Source organism: Lepidochelys kempii, chromosome 5, assembly GCF_965140285.1.
Source record: "Lepidochelys kempii isolate rLepKem1 chromosome 5, rLepKem1.hap1, whole genome shotgun sequence".
NCBI classification, from domain to species: Eukaryota; Metazoa; Chordata; order Testudines; family Cheloniidae; genus Lepidochelys; species Lepidochelys kempii.
This window is the reverse complement of record NC_136384.1, coordinates 16,415,587-16,434,440: the sequence shown is the minus strand read 5'-3', so window position 1 is coordinate 16,434,440 and position 18,854 is coordinate 16,415,587. Positions and strand designations below refer to the sequence as shown.

At 45.0% G+C, this 18,854-nt stretch overlaps 1 protein-coding gene across 5 annotated transcripts in view; it reads left to right on the top strand.

The window, feature by feature from the left end:
• Window positions 1–4,801: 4,801 nt before the first annotated feature.
• The window catches only part of MYO5B (myosin VB), a 374,454-nt gene continuing 360,401 nt past the window's right edge, over window positions 4,802–18,854 (top strand). For 3 of the 5 annotated variants that reach the window (XM_078852708.1, XM_078852707.1, XM_073343525.2), the window contains exon 1: window positions 4,803–5,279. In XM_078852708.1, coding sequence (XP_078708834.1) covers window positions 5,253–5,279 — 27 coding nt within the window. In that variant the 5' untranslated portion in view covers window positions 4,803–5,252. Of the gene's footprint in view, window positions 5,280–18,854 lie in introns of all 5 variants that reach the window. The other 2 variants (XM_078852710.1, XM_078852709.1) reach the window with 1 other exon arrangement.

The following is an 18,854-nucleotide window of genomic DNA, read 5'->3' as shown; positions in this document are numbered from 1 at the left end:
ACAGTCTACCTACACTCCTGCTGCTTATTTACAGTAGGGGTTTGCACTGCTGCAGCCACATTAGCAGAGTGGTTAAAAAAACAGTAACGTAGATGTGCCTTGAGTGGCACAGATAAGTCTAGAACTCAGCCATGCTGACACGCAGCTCTCTGCTCAGGTTATCATAAAGGATCATCGCTACTGCTGTCCTCGCCCCCAGGAACACTGGGTGGTTGGATTTGGTCCCTTCAGTCTTAAACTCCTACCTTGTGAGCCAGAGGTGTGGTGTTGTGATCCCTTCTTTGGAATGTAAATTCATAGTTCTCAAAACATGTTTTACCTCTGTATGTGGCCATTTCTCCTTGCAGCTGGGGCCTGCAGGATAATACAAAAGGCTGAAGGACAGAGAGTGCCATCCACAGACACATCCCTTTCAAAATGACCAAATAGAGAGAGCTGCAGACACTGAGACAGCCCAGAAGAGGGCATACAAAAGCTCCAGATAGAACCTGTTTGAGATGGGAAGCCCCTGCATGACTTTATTCACAGCAGCGTTACTGTGCTCACAACTTTTCCCAGCTGCCAGCCTTGCAGAAACATTAGGATATGCTGTGAAGGCTCTCTGTGTACTACTCCGATGCAGCAATTGTACGAAGGGCAGGATTAAAGAACAGGATGATGTGTTGCTGCTAAGGAAAAGAAAGGAATTTACATTGCCTCAAGGGATGAGGAGTTAAGGGAGAAGACAGTAAACGTGAATGTTTGCTGTGGTGAGATAATGTCAATATTATATTAAATAAAGGCACAATATACTGAGGCAATGCAGCAAACATCATCTACAGTGATTTAAAGAAAATTCCCTGTAAGTTAGTGAAGGAGTGAACAACTGTGGCAGAGCACAAGCCCTAATAAGCACATTCTTTGCCCCCATATGCAAAGTCTTTGCAATGAAAATTAATAATACTTTACACTTCCGTAGCATCTTCCTTCCCAGGATCTCAAAGCATTTTCCACCCATTAATTAAGCCTTACAACACTTCTGCAGGATGCATCTTATTATCCTCATTCTACAGTGGAGGGAACTGAAGTATGGAAAAGCTCAGTGGCTTGCCCCAGGTCACCCATGAAGTCAGTGGAAGAGCTGGTAGCAGCACCACAAACTCTTGACTCCCGGTATTGTTGTTCAGCCAGTAGTCTATGCTCCTTTCCTGAGCAAATAATAGTACATTCTAATAGTTTCATTTAACTAGTGCCTGTCATCTGAGGAGCTCCAAGCACTTTACAAAGGTGTCTGTATTTTACAGGTGGGGAAACTGAGGCACAGAAAGACTAAGTCACTTGTCTGTGGCCTCGTCCATAGAGCTCTGGACTGGGACTTAGGAGAGGTGGGTTCTCTGCTTGGCCCTGACACTGACCTGCTGGATGACCTTGGGAAATCACTTCCCCTATCTGTGCCTCGGTTTCCCCTATCTTGTAAAATGATAGCAATGATACTGACTTCTTTTGTAAACTACTTTGAGATCTGCTGATGAGAAGTGCTAGAAGAGAGCTAGGTACATCATTATTAAGGTCCCATAGTGAGTCAATAGCAGAGCTGGGATGGAAACCCCAATCTTCTCCCTCCTAATCTGCTGCTTTAACCACTAAACCATGCTCCCTCGATAAGGAAATGCCACACAGGCCTCTTATCAGGGAGGCAGTTGGAAGATCTTTCCATTGTCATCGAGCACCTCTCCCCTATTTTACAGTACCTGCCATTCCCTTTCGGATTAATAGAGGAAGTAAACTTTAACTCTGGATGCTACTGCTGCACTCTGATTATCAGCAGGACAAAACGGTGACATACCTAGCAGCTCTTTGGGCCACACGTGATCTTAAAGTAAGTGGGCATAACTCCATTGGAGCCACTGGTAGCACTTGCTTAGACCAGGGATGAATGTGGCACCTTGCATATTACAATCCTCAAGCTAGGGAGTTTAGTTTTGTTTCCGAAGAGGATGAGTTGGAATCAGTTGTCCAACGAGCCCAGATTTGTGTGCAGCTACCAAAACTTTAGCTCTTCTGATGAAAGCATGTGGAATCAGTTCAGGCCACTCCCGTATGGGGCCATAAAACATATTGTACTTCCCAGCTGAAGGCTGACACCCAGGACTGCTGTTGACATTCGCCTTCCAAAACAAGGAAGGCCCGGTTTTAGTCTCACCTCCCATCGTGAGTCAGGAACAGGCCCATCCTTGAACCACTTGAGAGATCAACCCTGGAGCCGTGCCACCACTGCACAGCAACACCAGAGTGGGCAGAAGCCCCACGCTGTTCCTGCTGAACTATTCCAGTGCCGTACTGGAGGAATTACAATGTTTCTGTCATAAATATAAAGGGAATGGTAAACCCCTTTAAAATCCCTCCTGGCCAGAGGAAAACTCCTCTCACCTGTAAAGGGTTAAGAAGCTAAAGGTAACCTCGCTGGCACCTGACCAAAATGACCAATGAGGAGACAAGATACTTTCAAAAGCTGGGAGGAGGGAGAGAAACAAAGGGTCTCTGTCTGTCTATATGCTGCTTTTGTGGGGGACAGACCAAGAATGGAGTCTTAGAACTTTTAGTAAGTAATCTAGCTAGGTACGTGTTAGATTATGATTTCTTTAAATGGCTGAGAAAAGAATTGTGCGGAATAGAATAACTATTTCTGTCTGTGTATTTTTTTTGTAACTTAAGGTTTTGCCTAGAGGGATTCTCTATGTTTTGAATCTAATTACCCTGTAAGGTATCTACCATCCTGATTTTACAGAGGGGATTTCTTTATTTCTATTTACTCCTATTTCTATTAAAAGTCGTCTTCTAAGAAAACTGAATGCTTTTTCATTGTTCTCAGATCCAAGGGTTTGGGTCTGTGGTCACCTATGCAATTTGGTGAGGCTTTTTATCCAACATTTCCCAGGAAAGGGGGGGTGCAAGTGTTGGGAGGATTGTTCATTGTTCTTAAGATCCAAGGGTCTGGGTCTGTAGTCACCTAGGCAAATTGGTGAGGCTTTTTACCAAACCTTGTCCAGGAAGTGGGGTGCAAGGTTTTGGGAAGTATTTTGGGGGGAAAGACTTTTCCAAACAGCTCTTCCGCAATAACCAGTATTTGTTTGGTGGTAGCAGCCAATCCGAGGACAAAGGGTGGGATATTTTGTACCTTGGGGAAGTTTTTGACCTAAGCTGGTAAAGATAAGCTTAGGAGGTTTTCATGCAGGTCCCCACATCTGTACCCTAGCGTTCAGAGTGGGGGAGGAACCTTGACAGTTTCTTTAAAGAGACTGCCATCACAGGGTCTCAGTCTCTGATCTCATGCTCCCAGTCTGAGAAAGGGCAGAACTCCACTAACACACAGGACTTTTAACCCAGGGAGGCAGAGTTAGGGGAATTCAACCATGGCTGGTGCTGGGAGCATGAGACCCAAGACTGAGACCTGTGAGAGGATATCTTCAGATACGGAGATTTAAAGGCAAAGACTTATCACTTACTAGTAATTTTAAGAAAGAGTGATAGGAAAGTAATCTTCCTTAAAAGTACTGGCTCAATATAGAATCCAGCAGCCAAGAGGCAGTTTTCAGTGGGCCTATACTGCTTGTAGAATGGTTGGTGATCAGGGGAAAATACGCAAAATTCCAAATGAGATGGAAGGAGAAAATGAAAGAGCATTCTGGTTAAAGATACTAGATCCCCCAAATGCACCTTATTAGACCCAGCAGAGGAACCCTGCTCAATTTAGATATAAATTTACCATGATAAAGGCTGTGATATATATATAGATGGCTGGTTACTACATTACTACCTTGTTCATTAGTATAAAAAACTGACACATCAGCAACATTCAGCTGAGTAATATGTGTGGGCTGTGGGGTATAAAGATCATTTAGGGGGCATCTCACAGGTATCATCCTTCCCACACAGGATTTTTTTTTTTTTTAATAACATGCCATTTGATGTAATCTGGTACTTTCTAAAGGGCAGGCCCTGATTCATCTCTCACAATAGTTTTATGCTATTGTAACATCACTCATTTTAGTGGCATTAACCCTGGTTTGTTTACACCAATTTAAGAGAGAGCAGGATCAGGCTTTTTGTCTACTGAACTATGCTTAGGAAGCAGTGGTAAAAGCCACTCTAGGCAGGGACTGTTTAGCTCAGCTTTAGCAAGATTTGCTAGACCAGGCACATCATTGGTTCATTTCCAGCTATTTACCATGGTGTTCCACGATGGGGGGAGGGTGAGCAAAGAAGCAAACACAACAAAGCCAAAGAAAAAACAAAACAACAACAAAGCAAACCAAAAACCCCCCAACCAAACAACCCTCCCCAATAACGTTTACTGGACCCACAACAAACAAACAAAAACAATTTCCCCAAACAGGTCCCGGGTGAGGGGGAGAACTTCACAGGACAGGCTGAGCAGCGTGCTGTTTGGGTGGAACAGTCTCTGCCAGGGGCAGGGGGTGCAGAGAGCCATTGAACCCAGCTGTAAACCCTGTATGTGCTGGAATCCCCTTCAAGCCAGGGGAGTGCAGCAGCACCCCTTGCTCCAGCACCTATGGGCAGGGACAATCCTCAGCGACCCAAACGTGACCTCAACACGTGAAACGGGGTTATTGCAGGAAAACTTTTCACGGGGCGAAGAACTGAACCGCCCCCCATTATTTCAAGCCGCTTCCCCCACTCGGGGACGGCCACACGCCGCCGGGCCTGCGCGGCTGCGGCGCCCTGCCCTCTCGGGAGGAAGGAGGGGGCTGCGCTCTGGCCAGCAGGGGGCGGCCCTTACCTGGGTGCCTGCCCTGTGCAGGGAGAGCGCGCCCGGGAGCCGTGGACGCAGATGGTCCCACCCGCGGCACCTGGGAGCAGAAGCGCAGCCGGGCTGGGCGCGCTGCTCGCCCCGCTTCGCGGCTTGCCGAGCCAGGCCAGCGGGCGGCCCCGCACCTCCCCATACCTGCGCTGGGAGCGGCGCGCGAGGCGGAGCTGGACCTGCCGCGTCCACCCGCCGCCTCCTCCGATTGATAAATAACTTCAGCCGCGGCGGCGGCGGGGGCGAAGGTCGCGTCCGGGCTGCGCAGCGGGAGAAGCCCCGGAGCGGAGATTTGCGGACGCTCCCTGCAGCCATGTCGCCCGGCCCCGTGTGAGCCGGGACCCTCGGCGCTAGCAGCCTCGCGGTGGGGCTGGATGCTCCGGGGCTGAACCCCCCCGGCTTACCGCGCTCTCCATCCCGGGCTGCGCCCCGCTGGGGTCCCGGCCAGGACATGTCGGTCTCCCAGCTCTACACCAAGGTGAGCGGGGCCGGGGCCTTTGCTTCAGAGACTAGAACACCCCACCCCTACCCCGGGGGAGCCCCCTGCTCGCCAGCCGTGCGCGCTTTGGGGGAGGCCCCCGGGCTGGCTGCCGGCCGCAGCCCCTTGGAGCGGGGGGTTCGGGACCCGGCGCCTTGTTACCGGCTGCCTGCGCTTTCTGCCCTTCCCGGGCACCCGAGCCGGGCTCCTGCTGGGTTCCGGGGGCGCCCCGCTCCAGCCTGGCCGGGGCGTGTTTTAAAGCCGCTCGGAAGTTCTGTTGCCGTGAGACGAGAGGGCGGCGGCGGCCGCAGGGCTTCACCTGGAGCCCTGCACCTGGCTGCCTCTCTCCGCCGCGGGGAGCTGGGCGCCCGCACCGGCCCTCTCGGCCTCCCGCCGCCGCCGGGGTGCGGCTCGCCTGGCCCGGCTGCCTGCTCCCTGAGGCCCGGTGCCCCTGCGGGGCCAGCTCCTTCATCCACGCCAGCTGCAGGGCAGTCCCTCTCCGCCGTTAGCGGTGCCGTCCCCGTCCCCCCGTCGCCCCTACAATACCCGCCGTGCCGTTCCCTCCCCTACTCGCCCGGTGTATTGCCCCCCTCGCCCCTGCATCTCTCCAGGGCCGTCTCCCAGGGCACTGCACGGCTCCCCCCGCGGCCCCTTCCCCCGCTCCCCGCGGCCCCTCCAAGCCGTTTCGGCAGGGCCGTCGTGGCGACCCTGTGTGTATGGGTGGCCGTTTATTACCTCTGAAAGGCGCTGAGTGTGCGGGCTCGGGGAGAACTCATCGGCATAAAAGCCGAGTGATCATGAATCGGTCACGTTTCCCTGGAAAGTGGTTGTGTACATTTATGGCGCCAGAGACCTGATTTAATGAATGCGGGGAGGTGGGAAGCGGGCTGGATAAGCTTAGAAGGAAAAGCCTTGTCTGTTGCCGCTGAACTTGGCAGGATCAGGTAACTACGCAAAGGCTGGGCTGCGCCGTAGGCGGGGGAACAGCCCGGAACAGGTGTCAGGAGGAAGGGGAATGTCAGAGTTGTTGCTGCAGTTGTCACATGAAAGGTTAGGGACAGGTGACACTTCCCAAACAGTGGCAAGCGGTATGTGTTGGTGACAGCCTTGACGTTTAATATGCTGGCTATTTGCTTTGCTGGCTCTAAAGCAAAATGCCCCTGTACCTTCTTCTGTGCTGGCTTGGTGAAGCAGGCTGGGCCTGGCCCTCTCCTCAGGTTGTTGGATCATGTAGGAAATGTGGATGGTCCCTTGCCTGGCACTGAGGGTGCTTGTTCCTTACCATTCAGGTGGGGTGTGTGCGACTCATTGAGTCTACCTGGGAAACTTGCAGCAGGCTAGCTACTGTTTGCACTGGGGAAGGACAGAGTCTCACTGAAACAACCACCAGAAAAGACAAGGAGGAGTACTTGTGGCGCATTACAGACTAGCAAATTTATTTGGGCATAAGCTTTCGTGGGTGGGTTTTAGCTCACGAAAGCTTATGCCCAAATAAATTTGTCAGTCTCTAAGGTGCCACAAGGACTCCTTGTTTTTTTTTTTCTGATACAGACTAATACCGCTACCCCTCTGAAACCTGTAAACACCAGAAAGAGATTTAGTCAGCATTTTTTTGGGGGGGGAACCAACTCAGCAACTTTTGACAATCCTCCTATTATTATATTTTATTTTTTTCTTTTAAACTGATACCCTCCTTTTCTGTAGCACAGATTGGGAGGGGACAGAGGCTCATGGTTCCTACTTTGTTTTTATTGCATCAGGCACCTACATAGGGTTTCTTAAAAAATCAAACTTCTTTTTTAAAAAAGAAGCCTTGTCAATATAAGATGAACTGAAGTGGGGACAGCTTAGTGATGATGTCTAGTTTAGATTGAGTCTCTTGCCTTATATTGTCTGTGCTGTCTGCTGGAGTGAATTAATGTTGTATGTCCTCCTTGGGATAGTCTCAGAAATAAGATGTTTCTCATGAGACCAGTCACGAGCAAAATGCTTTTTAGCTTTGGTGTATATCAGCATAAGTAGTAACATAAAAATTATGGCTTGTATATCCAGCAGGTTTCATTAACAACCTCTAAGCAAAACAAAATAAAACAAACTTGTACATTCCAGAAATGGTAAAACTAGGCAAAGCAACGTAAAGTAAAATTATTAAAATCCACAAAATGCTGCTGTTTTAATCCCATAATATATGGTGGGTAGTCTATTAAAAGAGAGAAATTTAACACATCCTGTTTTTTTAAAATAAATCAGTTTGGAGTGGGGTTGTCTTCTCTGTTTCACAGCCAGTCACATTATTGACATGTATTCTATCCTATATAAACGCTCTGTGTGGGAACCAACATTGTAAGTGGGTGCACATAGTGTGTGTGTGTGTGTGGGGGGTGTCTTTGCAGACATTGCTGTTTGGGTTTTTGGTTTACTTAATGTTTATATGCTCGATGTTCAAGGAAAGGTGAATATGTGTGCTGGAAATGGCCCACTTTAATTATGCACATTGTAGGGAGAATGGTCACTTTGGATGAGCTATTACCAGCAGGATAGTGAGTTTGTGTGTGTGGTTTTTGGGAGGGGGGTGAGGGGGTGAGAGAACCTGGATTTGTGCAGGAAATGGCCCACCTGATGATCACTTTAGATAAGCTATTACCGGCTGGACAATGGGGTGGGAGGAGGTATTTTTTCATATTCTCTGTGTATATATAAAGTCTGCTGCAGTTTCCACGGCATGCATCTGATGAAGTGAGCTGTAGCTCACGAAAGCTCATGCTCAAATAAATTGGTTAGTCTCTAAGGTGCCACAAGTACTCCTTTTCTTTTTGCGAATACAGACTAACATGGCTGTTACTCTGAAACCTATTCTCCTGTTTACATCCTCAGAGATGGTGTTTGAGTGGGCTTATCCCCCACCCATCTGACTGGATACTTTCACTTCTGCAAGCAGGGGAGACAGGAGAGTGCTGGCTCTGTGGCCTTGTCCCTTCCTAATCCCTATGAAGTTCCTCTACCTCTATGGATGTGCTGCAGCGGTTGGATTCTGCGAGTCAGGAGGAACAGGACTAGGGAGATGGTAGTTCCATGGACCATGCTGTCCTTTCCCAGAACCACCCAGGTATTACCAAGGAGAGTCATGCTGACTCAATCAGCATGATCTTGTTTTGTTCCTCCACTATGTAAACTTTCCCCACTCATTCTTCTATCCCAGAAGGGAATGGGGATGAGGGTTGCAGCCAGCTGGGAGTGTTACAGGGACTGAAATATGTCTGGGGATCAGGAAAATGTATGGGGCCTTGGGCTTCTATATGGATGATCCTGATCTTTGATGGATGTCCAAGATGGGATGATTGTCTGGAAACTTTGTGACTGGGCTCTAATGGAGTTTCTTGTCCCCTATGCAAATTTTCCCCATGTGGATGATGATAAATTACCCCATAAAATCAAGTTTGCCCCTCTGGAGACCTCTTTTATGTTCTTGAAGCAGACCTGCCAATATTAGAATACTAGCAATGGGAAACATTTAGAGAGGAACATACGTTCCCATTTTAACACTCTTGGTTTAACATATTGGTCTAGGGGAGACTTTTGTAGGGAAAGACTGGAAAACTGTAAATATGGTGTTATCTGAGAGTTGTTTGGTTTCGTTTTTCATTCTCCTCCTTCCCGTTTCAGCTATCTAAAGCTCTTCACCCTGTACCAAACATCTTTCTTTAGGAGAGCCATCCATTTACATTTTTTAACTAAATCATTTGAACTGCAAGATTAGCAAAGTTGTTTTAAGCCAAGTATTGTGATTCCACAGTCTACCAGTTGCTTGTTATACCAACATGCTCACTATGGCTGAGCACAAGGTCGGTACAAGAATTACTGGAACCTTCTGATTAAGATAAGTGGTGCATAAGCCTTTTGCTAGCCTTGCACTCTGGCATATATCTCAGCCTAAAGGAATAAGTTGGGGGATGATGTGATATAGAAGGTCTTTCATGGGCTTTCTGTACTGGGTTGAATTCCTGTCCAGGTAACGTTAGACCTGGGTTTGATGCATTGTACTGTAGTCTTAGTCTGAGTGATCACCTGTGAAAGCCTTTATCTGATTTGTTTAGCCAAATATGGTTTTTGTTGGATGAACAGAGATTCATACACTAGATTTTTTTTTTTGATTAGTGGATAAATACATGGTCTGAACTGCTGGAGATTGCAACTATTTTTAAAAAAATAGAAATTCTGAAAATTTGACATCAAACATACACTAAAGGTACTGTAATTGTTTAAAAATATGAGCAATAAATTATTATTTTCTGGTTTCTGCTGTTCCTAAAATCTATCCTTATAATGATCTATTACAGGTAACATAAATATTTCTAATAAGAATTTTGTTTTCTGATACTTAGGGCATATGCAAGAACAGTTCACTAGCAGTATTATCAAAACTCACCTCTAATTCTTACATTGCAATGAAAAGAAAATAATTAAGTGATATTCTTGTATGTGGTGTTGAGGTTACCTTGCCTAGGTGCTGACAGATGTCTGACATACACTTTACAGTTGGATAAAAGCACCTGGTGATACAGAAAGCTTATTGCTGATCACTCTGTATACTATTGACCCATTGTGCAAAAAGAAAATTGGTACATAAAAAATTAATTGTTTAATCTTTTGGAGCATTATTCCCTCACATGCAATAACCTGATGGGGAAATAATGTCTGCTGCTCCAACTATTATAACTACTGTGGGGAGTAGCTGACTAAATGTAATAAATGCTGGAATAGTTAAGGGCCAGATTATGCCACTTTGCACTTCATTCTTTGATTTAGTCTTTACACCTTAGTCCTGTTGATTTCAGTGAGTCTACTGGAGGGGTCAGGTGCTATTCAGCATTAGTATCGGTGACAGAATCTGGCTGTAAATAAACTTCATTATCCTATGCCTGATAGGAGAGGAGAGAAGTGAACTAATGTTCGCTGGGTGAAGGTCAATAACATTTTCCACCTAGTTAGGTTTGTTAAACTGTGTTTATAGTCAGGATAGAAACACTGACCATTAACTATAGCTGAGATATGTGCTTATCTGTAATGTGCATGTTTTCATACAATTCTTTACTTTTGAAAAAAAGTAGTGTATCTTAGCGTAGGAACAACATCAGCGTGCATGTTTGTCAGCTAATTGTCATGGCTGAGCATACTGCAGCAAAAGAGATACAGGGAAAATAACTAGGACTTTTCCCAGCTCATGTTTAATCAGTGGGACAAGCTTGATGGGTGAAAGGACCAGTGTAATGAAGTGTCTGGCGTTCTAGGAGGGATATTGCTGATAAAGAGACATAACTGTTGACAGTCTAGATCTTTATTTCTTCTGGATGTTTTATACTGCTTGTATCAAATTGCTTCCCATTTTAAATAGGAAATGCTTGTTAATATTTGCAGTGTGGGTAGTGCCCAAAGTCTCCAGTTGGGATTGGGGCCCCACTGAGCTTCGTGTTGTACAAACATGTATGAAGCTACAGTCTTTGCCTCGGAGAACTCAGAGTCCCGAAGGAAAGATTTCAGACACATCCTCTTCCATGTCTGAAGGGATGTGCCAATAATTCCTGCTCCTGACCAGGTGCTTTCAAAGGGCCTGATGGTGAGATGAGCTGTGATACATCTGAATGTAGTTTGTGCTGTGCACCTCTCAGGGCGATAGGTATTTCTGTCCTCTTTAACAGGGGAACATAAACTTGTTTCTTTTTTCAAATGAGGAAAGGTGCTGATTGTGTGTAATGAATATCGATTACTTGCTTTCAGGCAGAGAATCCTGTCCCTGTGCTGTGATGTTCATGGTGCTTTATAAACAATATTTCAGTGGGTAAGAACCTGGGGAATATTCTTATTGAAAGCTATAAATATTGCTGGACATGGACATGTGAAAAGCTGTATGTAGCTGGCCTACAAATAGTGTTTGCTGGAAGGGTATAAAGGTGCTGACATTTTAAACTATTGGATTTTTAAGATTTTTTGCTTTGATCATTATCAGCATGGTAGCTCAGGAGTCACTGGAGTGGAACTAGTTCTTTCAAGGAATCTGTTCCAGTTGTCTTGCTTGTGCATGCCTCTGAACATCTTGCAGGCTCTTGAGCAGTGGATTTTCAAGTATCAGTTGTGCAGATTAATTCTGTGCAGTATTGCTACATTTTTTCAAGGTTATGGAGACATGTTGGACCATAATTTTGAGAGGCCTTCTTTTTTTGTCTGCCAGTGCTAAATGGATCCAGGAGGAATCATGAACTATAAGGGCTGATCCTGTGAATTTTTGTGTATTCCTTGGACTCCGTGGGATTGTTTGTGTGATAACATCTAATTTGTGGAAGTAAGGACTGTCAGAATCAAGTCCCTAGAACAGTGAAAGACCTGTTGGGTCATTTATTCCATACACCAGGGGTGACAAGTCCAACTAAAAAAGCAATTTATTTTTCCTTAAACATTTTGACTATTGTAAGAAGTGCACTTATCAGAGCCTGACAGCATGATTTGACAGCATGATCAGAACAAAAAGGAACAATAATCGCCAATTCCCTGTTAGTAGAGGACAATAGCCTAATCCATAAATAGCATCAGCTTTGTCACATGTAAAAGACCTGGCTGTGAGATGATGTCGTCATTGACTTTCTAGGAGACTAACATTTTTCCTTTAAAAGTGGCATTTGGTGCTTATATCTCTAATTGGGTTTTGTTGATTTGGAGTTGAAATCCCAAATAGCAATCAAGTTTAGGCTTCTGAACTAAAGTAAAATGGCTTATAAGGTCTTCTATAATGTTGCTAATAAACTACTGTCATCCTGTGAAGATGCTGATGATAGCACTGACATGGGGAAATCTCTTCTCTGGTTTGATGAGGCCCTTCTGAAGTGATTTGGGTTTGCAGTAAAAGTCAGTGTTCTGTGTACTGTTTAAAAAACAGCAGAATCTTAATGACAATTAGCAGTTCAGAACTGATAGCTGCTCTATTGATTTAGTTCTAGTGGCCTGTTTATACACCTGGCAAACAAATCTCCAAGCACAGATGTTTTTAATACGCATCTCTGAGTTTATAAAGCTTCACAAATCGAAAAACCAAGGGTCTGATTCCATTGTCAGTCACCACCGTAGCTGCACTGATTAATACTGGGGTAAATTGGGCCCCAAGTATACACGTCAAGGTTCTTGAGAAATTGTGTAAGACAACCTGTCTATCAGATTGAGAGGGCCCTATATGCAAAATGTTGTTGGGGAAGTTCTGTTCTGAACGTTGCTGCTTAGGTCTATCTTTAACATCAAAGTAGAAAATCCAATAGTTCAGATTCAGTGGGTAATAGCCCATGTAATGGAGACCAAACCTGTTTTATTGGAGGACTCATCCAATGCTATTTTTAACAGGAAGCTGTTTGCATGACTCACTATTGAAAAGTCTCCTGACGCCTTCCCTTCATCCACAAAAAGCATGAGGTCAGCTACTGACTCCACACTCTCACAGACATCTTGATCACAGTGTTACAGTAGGTGTTGGCATTATGGATCATAATGTCAGTCTGTGAAAGCCCCACATGAGGCTCTGTCCTGTGCTACTTACTGGGGAAATCTTGGCCTATGATTTGGCTGGATTAAGGAGTTCAGGGTTGACCCATGCAGAGCAAAACAAAGATTTACTCAGCAGGTCATTCCTGCGGGTTCTTTGCAATGAATCAATAGGAAAAATGTTTCACATAATTTACTAGAAGTTATTAGATTGTTTTGTTTTAAGCCAAGAAGATTTTTACTTATATTAACATACCAAGAATGTTGAAAAAGTCACAAGTCTGTTGCCACGTTAATAGCCTTGAAATGGATGCATTTCTGTCCCAAACTCTGTTCTTTGAATTGGAACATCTCAGAAGAGTTAGTGGAGGTAATTGTCTGATGGCATGTCACTGTCACATGGCCTGTAGTCATGCTTTGCACTTCTATCGCTTACAGCACATGAAGATCTCATTAACATTTGCAAACAGTCTTGTGAGGGTTAGTAAGTGCAAACAGGTGAACTGAGACACAGAAGTTAAATGACTTTCCTATGGCCATATATGGAACCACTGACAGATGGAAAGAGAATGTAGCTCTGCTGATGTCCAATCTACTGCTATAAATATGTACAGCTGTATGCCTTAGTACCAACTTATTTGTACTGCAGTTAAGTGATGCACAATAAGGAGATTTTTGGGAACATATATTACCTCTGCTCTTTCTCAGGCAATTCTTGCTAAGTTTGTCTTCATCTTAGGTTATGCCCTCACAGAAGCTGGGAGGTGTAATTTTTAGACCTCTGTTTGAGCTAACACATGCACGTTTACCCAAGCTGGGAATTACATCCCCCAGTTGCTGTGCAGACATACCCTTAGGAACCACACTAGGCAGCAGAGATCTCTGTTGCATCCTAATTAAAGGGCCCAATATTATCAAGGCAGCCAGTGACTTGCTAAGCTCAGACAAGTGTGTCCATGATACTTGGCCACAATTGATCCATATCAGTTACCAGTGTACAAGTAACTCTGGCTTTAACAGCCGAAGAGATGACTAGTAATTAACTATCTCTTGTGTGAATACTGTCCTCAGTTTTGTTCAGCAGAGTGGTGGGGGAGACAAACCTGCATTTGATGGACTATTGAACACTGGCTTCTAAAAACTAGGTTTTTAGCAAGAGATGTTAAGAGTAACAAGAAGGGTTTCTTCAGGTATGTTAGCAACAAGAAGAAAGTCAAGGAAAGTGTGGGCCCCTTACTGAATGAGGGAGGCAACCTAGTGACAGAGGATGTGGAAAAAGCTAATGTACTCAATGCTTTTTTTGCCTCTGTCTTCACGAACAAGGTCAGCTCCCAGACTGCTGCACCGGGTAGCACAGCATGGGGAGGAGGTGACCAGTCCTCTGTGGAGAAAGAAGTCGTACGGGACTATTTAGAAAAGCTGGATGAACACAAGTCCAAGGGGCTGGATGCGTTGCATCCGAGAGTGCTAAAGGAGTTGGCGGATATGATTGCAGAGCCATTGGCCATTATCTTTGAAAACTCATGGCGACTGGGGGAGGTCCTGAATGACTGGAAAAAGGCTAATGTAGTGCCCATCTTTAAAAAAGGGAAGGAGGAGGATCCTGGGAACTACAGGCCAGTCAGCCTCACCTCAGTCCCTGGAAAAATCATGGAGCAGGTCCTCAAGGAATCAATTCTGAAGCACTTCGAGGAGAGGAAAGTGATCAGGAACAGTCAGCATGGATTCACCAAGGGCAAGTCATGCCTCACTTATCTAATTGCCTTCTATGACGAGATAACTGGTTCTGTGGATGAAGGAAAAGCAGTGGACGTGTTGTTCTTTAACTTTAGCAAAGCTTTTGACACGGTCTCCCACAGTATTCTTGCCAGCAAGTTAAAGTAGTATGGGCTGGATGAATGGACTATAAGGTGGATAGAAAGCTGGCTAGATTGTCGGGCTCAACGGGTAGTGATCAATGGCTCCATGTCTAGCTGGCAGCCGGTATCAAGTGGAGTGCCCCAGGGGTCGGTCCTGGGGCCGGTTTTGTTCAATATCTTCATCAATGATCTGGAGGATGGTGTGGATTGCACCCTCAGCAAGTTTGCAGATGACACTAAACTGGGAGAGTGGTAGATACGCTGGAGGGTAGGGATAGGATACAGAGGGCCCTAGACAAATTAGAGGATTGGGCCAAAAGAAATCTGATGAGGTTCAACAAGGACAAGTGCAGAGTCCTGTACTTAGGACGGAAGAATCCCATGCACCGCTACAGACTAGGGACCGAATGGCTCGGTAGCAGTTCTGCAGAAAAGGACCTAGGGGTTACAGTGGACGAGAAGCTGGATATGAGTCAACAGTGTGCCCTTGTTGCCAAGAAGGCCAATGGCATTTTGGGATGTATAAGTAGGGGCATTGCCAGCAGATCAAGGGACGTGATTGTTCCCCTTTATTTGACATTGGTGAGGCCTCATCTGGAGTACTGTGTCCAGTTTTGGGCCCTACACTACAAGAAGGATGTGGAAAAATTGGAAAGAGTCCAGCGGAGGGCAACAAAAATGATTAGACTGGAACACATGAGTTATGAGGAGAAGCTGAGGGAACTGGGATTGTTTAGTCAGCAGAAGTGAAGAATGAGGGGGGATTTGATTGCTGCTTTCAGCTACCTGAAAGGGGGTTCCAAAGAGGATGGATCTAGACTGTTCTCAGTGGTAGCTGATGACAAAACAAGGAGTAATGGTCTCAAGTTGCAGTGGGGGAGGTCTAGGTTGGATATTAGGAAAAACTTTTTCACTAGGAGAGTGGTGAAACACTGGAATGCGTTACCTAGGGAAGTGGTGGAATCTCCTTCCTTAGAAGTTTTTAAGGTCAGGCTTGACAAAGCCCTGGCTGGGATGATTTAGTTGGGGATTGGTCCTGCTTTGAGCAGGGGGTTGGACTAGATGACCTCCTGAGGTCCCTTCCAACCCTGATATTCTATGATTCTAACTCCTCCCTCCATGGCTGCTGTCCTCTGCCTCTTCTGGGGTATGGAGTGCAGACAGGGCTAGGCTGGGATCTAGTGGCTCATCAATGGTCAATTCAAGGTCCTTGCAGAACTAATGGCAGCTGACTCTGGTACCCAAGTACAGCCTCTTAGATGTTTGAAGCCCATGAATTCAGGGGGTAAGAACCAGAGTCTCTCACGTGGTAATCCACAAAACAGCTCTTCAATCTAGGGCAAGCTATTGCACAAAACAAAAGGTAGTGAAAGTGCAGTTGTTTGGCTGCCAAGTAATGGGCCTTCCCCTACTTCAGTTGAAGTCAATGGCAAAAGTTTCACTGGTTTTAATGGGAGTGGGAGCAGGAGAGGGCTCAGTGTGTGAATTAGGCATCATGCAAGCTCAGAATGATAGAAGGGGACTTTTCTGAGTTCTCTTTAAATGGACAATAAATACTTGTGTTGGCTGTAATGCAAATAATTCAGGTGATTTCCTTTTTATTCGCACCTCTGGTTGGCTCTACTTGATTAAAATAATCTTTCCAATTTGTTAAGGCATCCAGTTGCTGGCATGCTTCAACCTAAGCAACTATGAGAACAGCTCTATCCTTTAATCTCTAGCACTGTTTGTGATGCTTTTGGAATGATTATGCAGGATATTATCACTTCACTAATTTAACCATAAATTCCTTCATTAAATCCAAAGGCCAAATGGTGTTTATACAATTATTCTAAACATGCCTAAGAAGCCTAAATAATCAGCAGTTTACTACATCCAAAAAGTAAGAAAACATTTATAAACCTTTGATCAAGATATTTGCAAATGGGCTATATCCAGATGTGTGTTAGACCTATATTGGTCAGGTTCAATGTGGTCAGGCAAATATTAGCAATGAACCCTTTAAGAGTAAACGCTTATACCATTTAACAAACAAGTGATGTCATTGCCAAGTACTGACTTCAGCTAAAAACCAGTTTGAGACAGTTCACTCTTATTTCTGGTCTTAAGCCAGTAAGATTTACAACTACCTTTCACCAAGGCCTTTCTTCCCCTCCTTTTCGCTGACCAACAAGCGGCATCTGTTGCACCTGGATTCACATAGGCTTTATGTGTATGTGCGGTGGGAAGGTTCATGTTGGCTCCTTTTAAGACGAATTCTCTATCTTATTTAAAACCATCTGCACCCCTATTGGTCAGAGGCCTGCCTTTTTAGACACTCCTCTTCAATTACTTTTAGAACCAGATACACTCTCCCTACTTTATTCCTTCTGACTTTACAACTCATTACTTTCAAGGTCTTTCATTTATTTGCTAGTTAGGGCCTTTCCTTAACCAAACTTACGCTAACTTTTAATTCTCTAATTTTATATTTATTCTACAGGGGCTGTTGCTTTGAGGGATGTTGATGGTGACAGAAATACTTGGTATTACTACACTGTTTGTTAGAATGGGATTACCTAATTTTTAGAAATGTAGTTGCTCTTGCACAATGTTGGGGTCTCTACGTCTTGCTTAGCTCACACTTTGCTATTGGAGAGATTTATAATTCGCTTTTTGAAGAAGCTTGTTTTGATGATGGCCTTGGCAGCAGAAATATTAGAGAAAAATAATAGTCCAGTGACTAGTGGAAGGGTTTGTAGTTGAACATGCAGCCGTAACTTACCTGCAATAACAACAGCATTGGTTCAATACGAATGTATTCAATTGGTGTCTTGGTTAAATTCCGGGGTGATAAAATCTTCAGCCTGGATCTTGGCACTTCTCGAATAGCTTTTGAAACTGGACAGGAGCCTGTACAGCTCCCAGAAATGCCAGAATCCATCTGCCTTCAACATGAAAATTTAATTGTGTAACAAATGTGAACTCATATGTTTCTGGCTGTGCACTGACTCATGCCTTTTGAGTTGGGTGTCTGCCTCTGACGGAGTTATAATGCTAGTTCAGCCAGGATCATGAGAATATAACCCACACGTGCCATGCACTGCAAATGGAATGTTGATTCCAGCTAGCTGTATTCTATTGTTGTGGGCACGCTCAATTATTTATTTAAAACAATTGAGGGGTTTGGTGGGGAGATAAAATGGCAATTCTTTCTCCATTGAAGTACAGAGTTGACTTGTGAGCAGAGTTAAAATGGTGGGAGGTAGCTACCCTTGTTCTCTGGTACCTCTCAGCTAGTTAGGCTGCAAGATTCCAGTTGGACTAGAGTGGAAGAATGGTAGGGTGAACTCTGATCCCCTAAAACACTGTTCATGGGGACAAATGTGATGGAATCTCTCACAAGGCCCGCTCAGAGGTTTGTGGGGGATGGAACAGCCTTCCCTTCAATCAGAGTATCAAACACCCACACAGTCACTACTATAGCACCTTGGCAACTCTAGATATCAGCCCTGTGTGTGGAGTTTTGGCTGCATAGTTGGTGCACTGGCTCACCATAGTTTGGCTGCATAGTTGGTGCCTGCCTGCCCCTAAATTCCCTGCCTTGCACTTCTCCAGTCACCATAGAATGCTGGACTCTGTAGCCAGGACCTCATATCAGTCTTGCATTTGGCTCATAGTGTGAGAAATGACTTCATTATAAGAGGTTTCCACTGTGCTTATTTTTCATTGATTGCCTCTTTACTTTTGCTGATAGCAGGAAATTGCAGGTAGGTGGGAAAGATTGAGTACCCTGGAGTTCGTTCATTCTTCTAGTGTTTTGTTGTTGTGCCAGAACTTTCTCCTCATCCCTGTTTGGTGACAATTCAAAGTCACTACTTCTCTCTTTCCCCCAGTGTAGGCGGATAAGAAAATACTATAATCTTGTTAATAGCTGCAAAATGAACACAGGGACACTGGCAATCACAAGAAATGTCACATACAAAATAGCAGGCATTAAACAATGTTTTAAAAAAAGATCACAAAGACTTCTCCCTCCTATCTCAGGAATTCAAAATCATGTTGGTATTGCCTCTTATTTTCCTAACTGTACACTTGTAGGAAATGTGAGAAGAAGAGCTTCTACCCAGTACGGGTGGTAAACTGGGCCAAAGAATACAACTCCTGTTAAAGACCCCAGTTCAGCAAGGTACTTAGACATAATGTTTAACTTCAA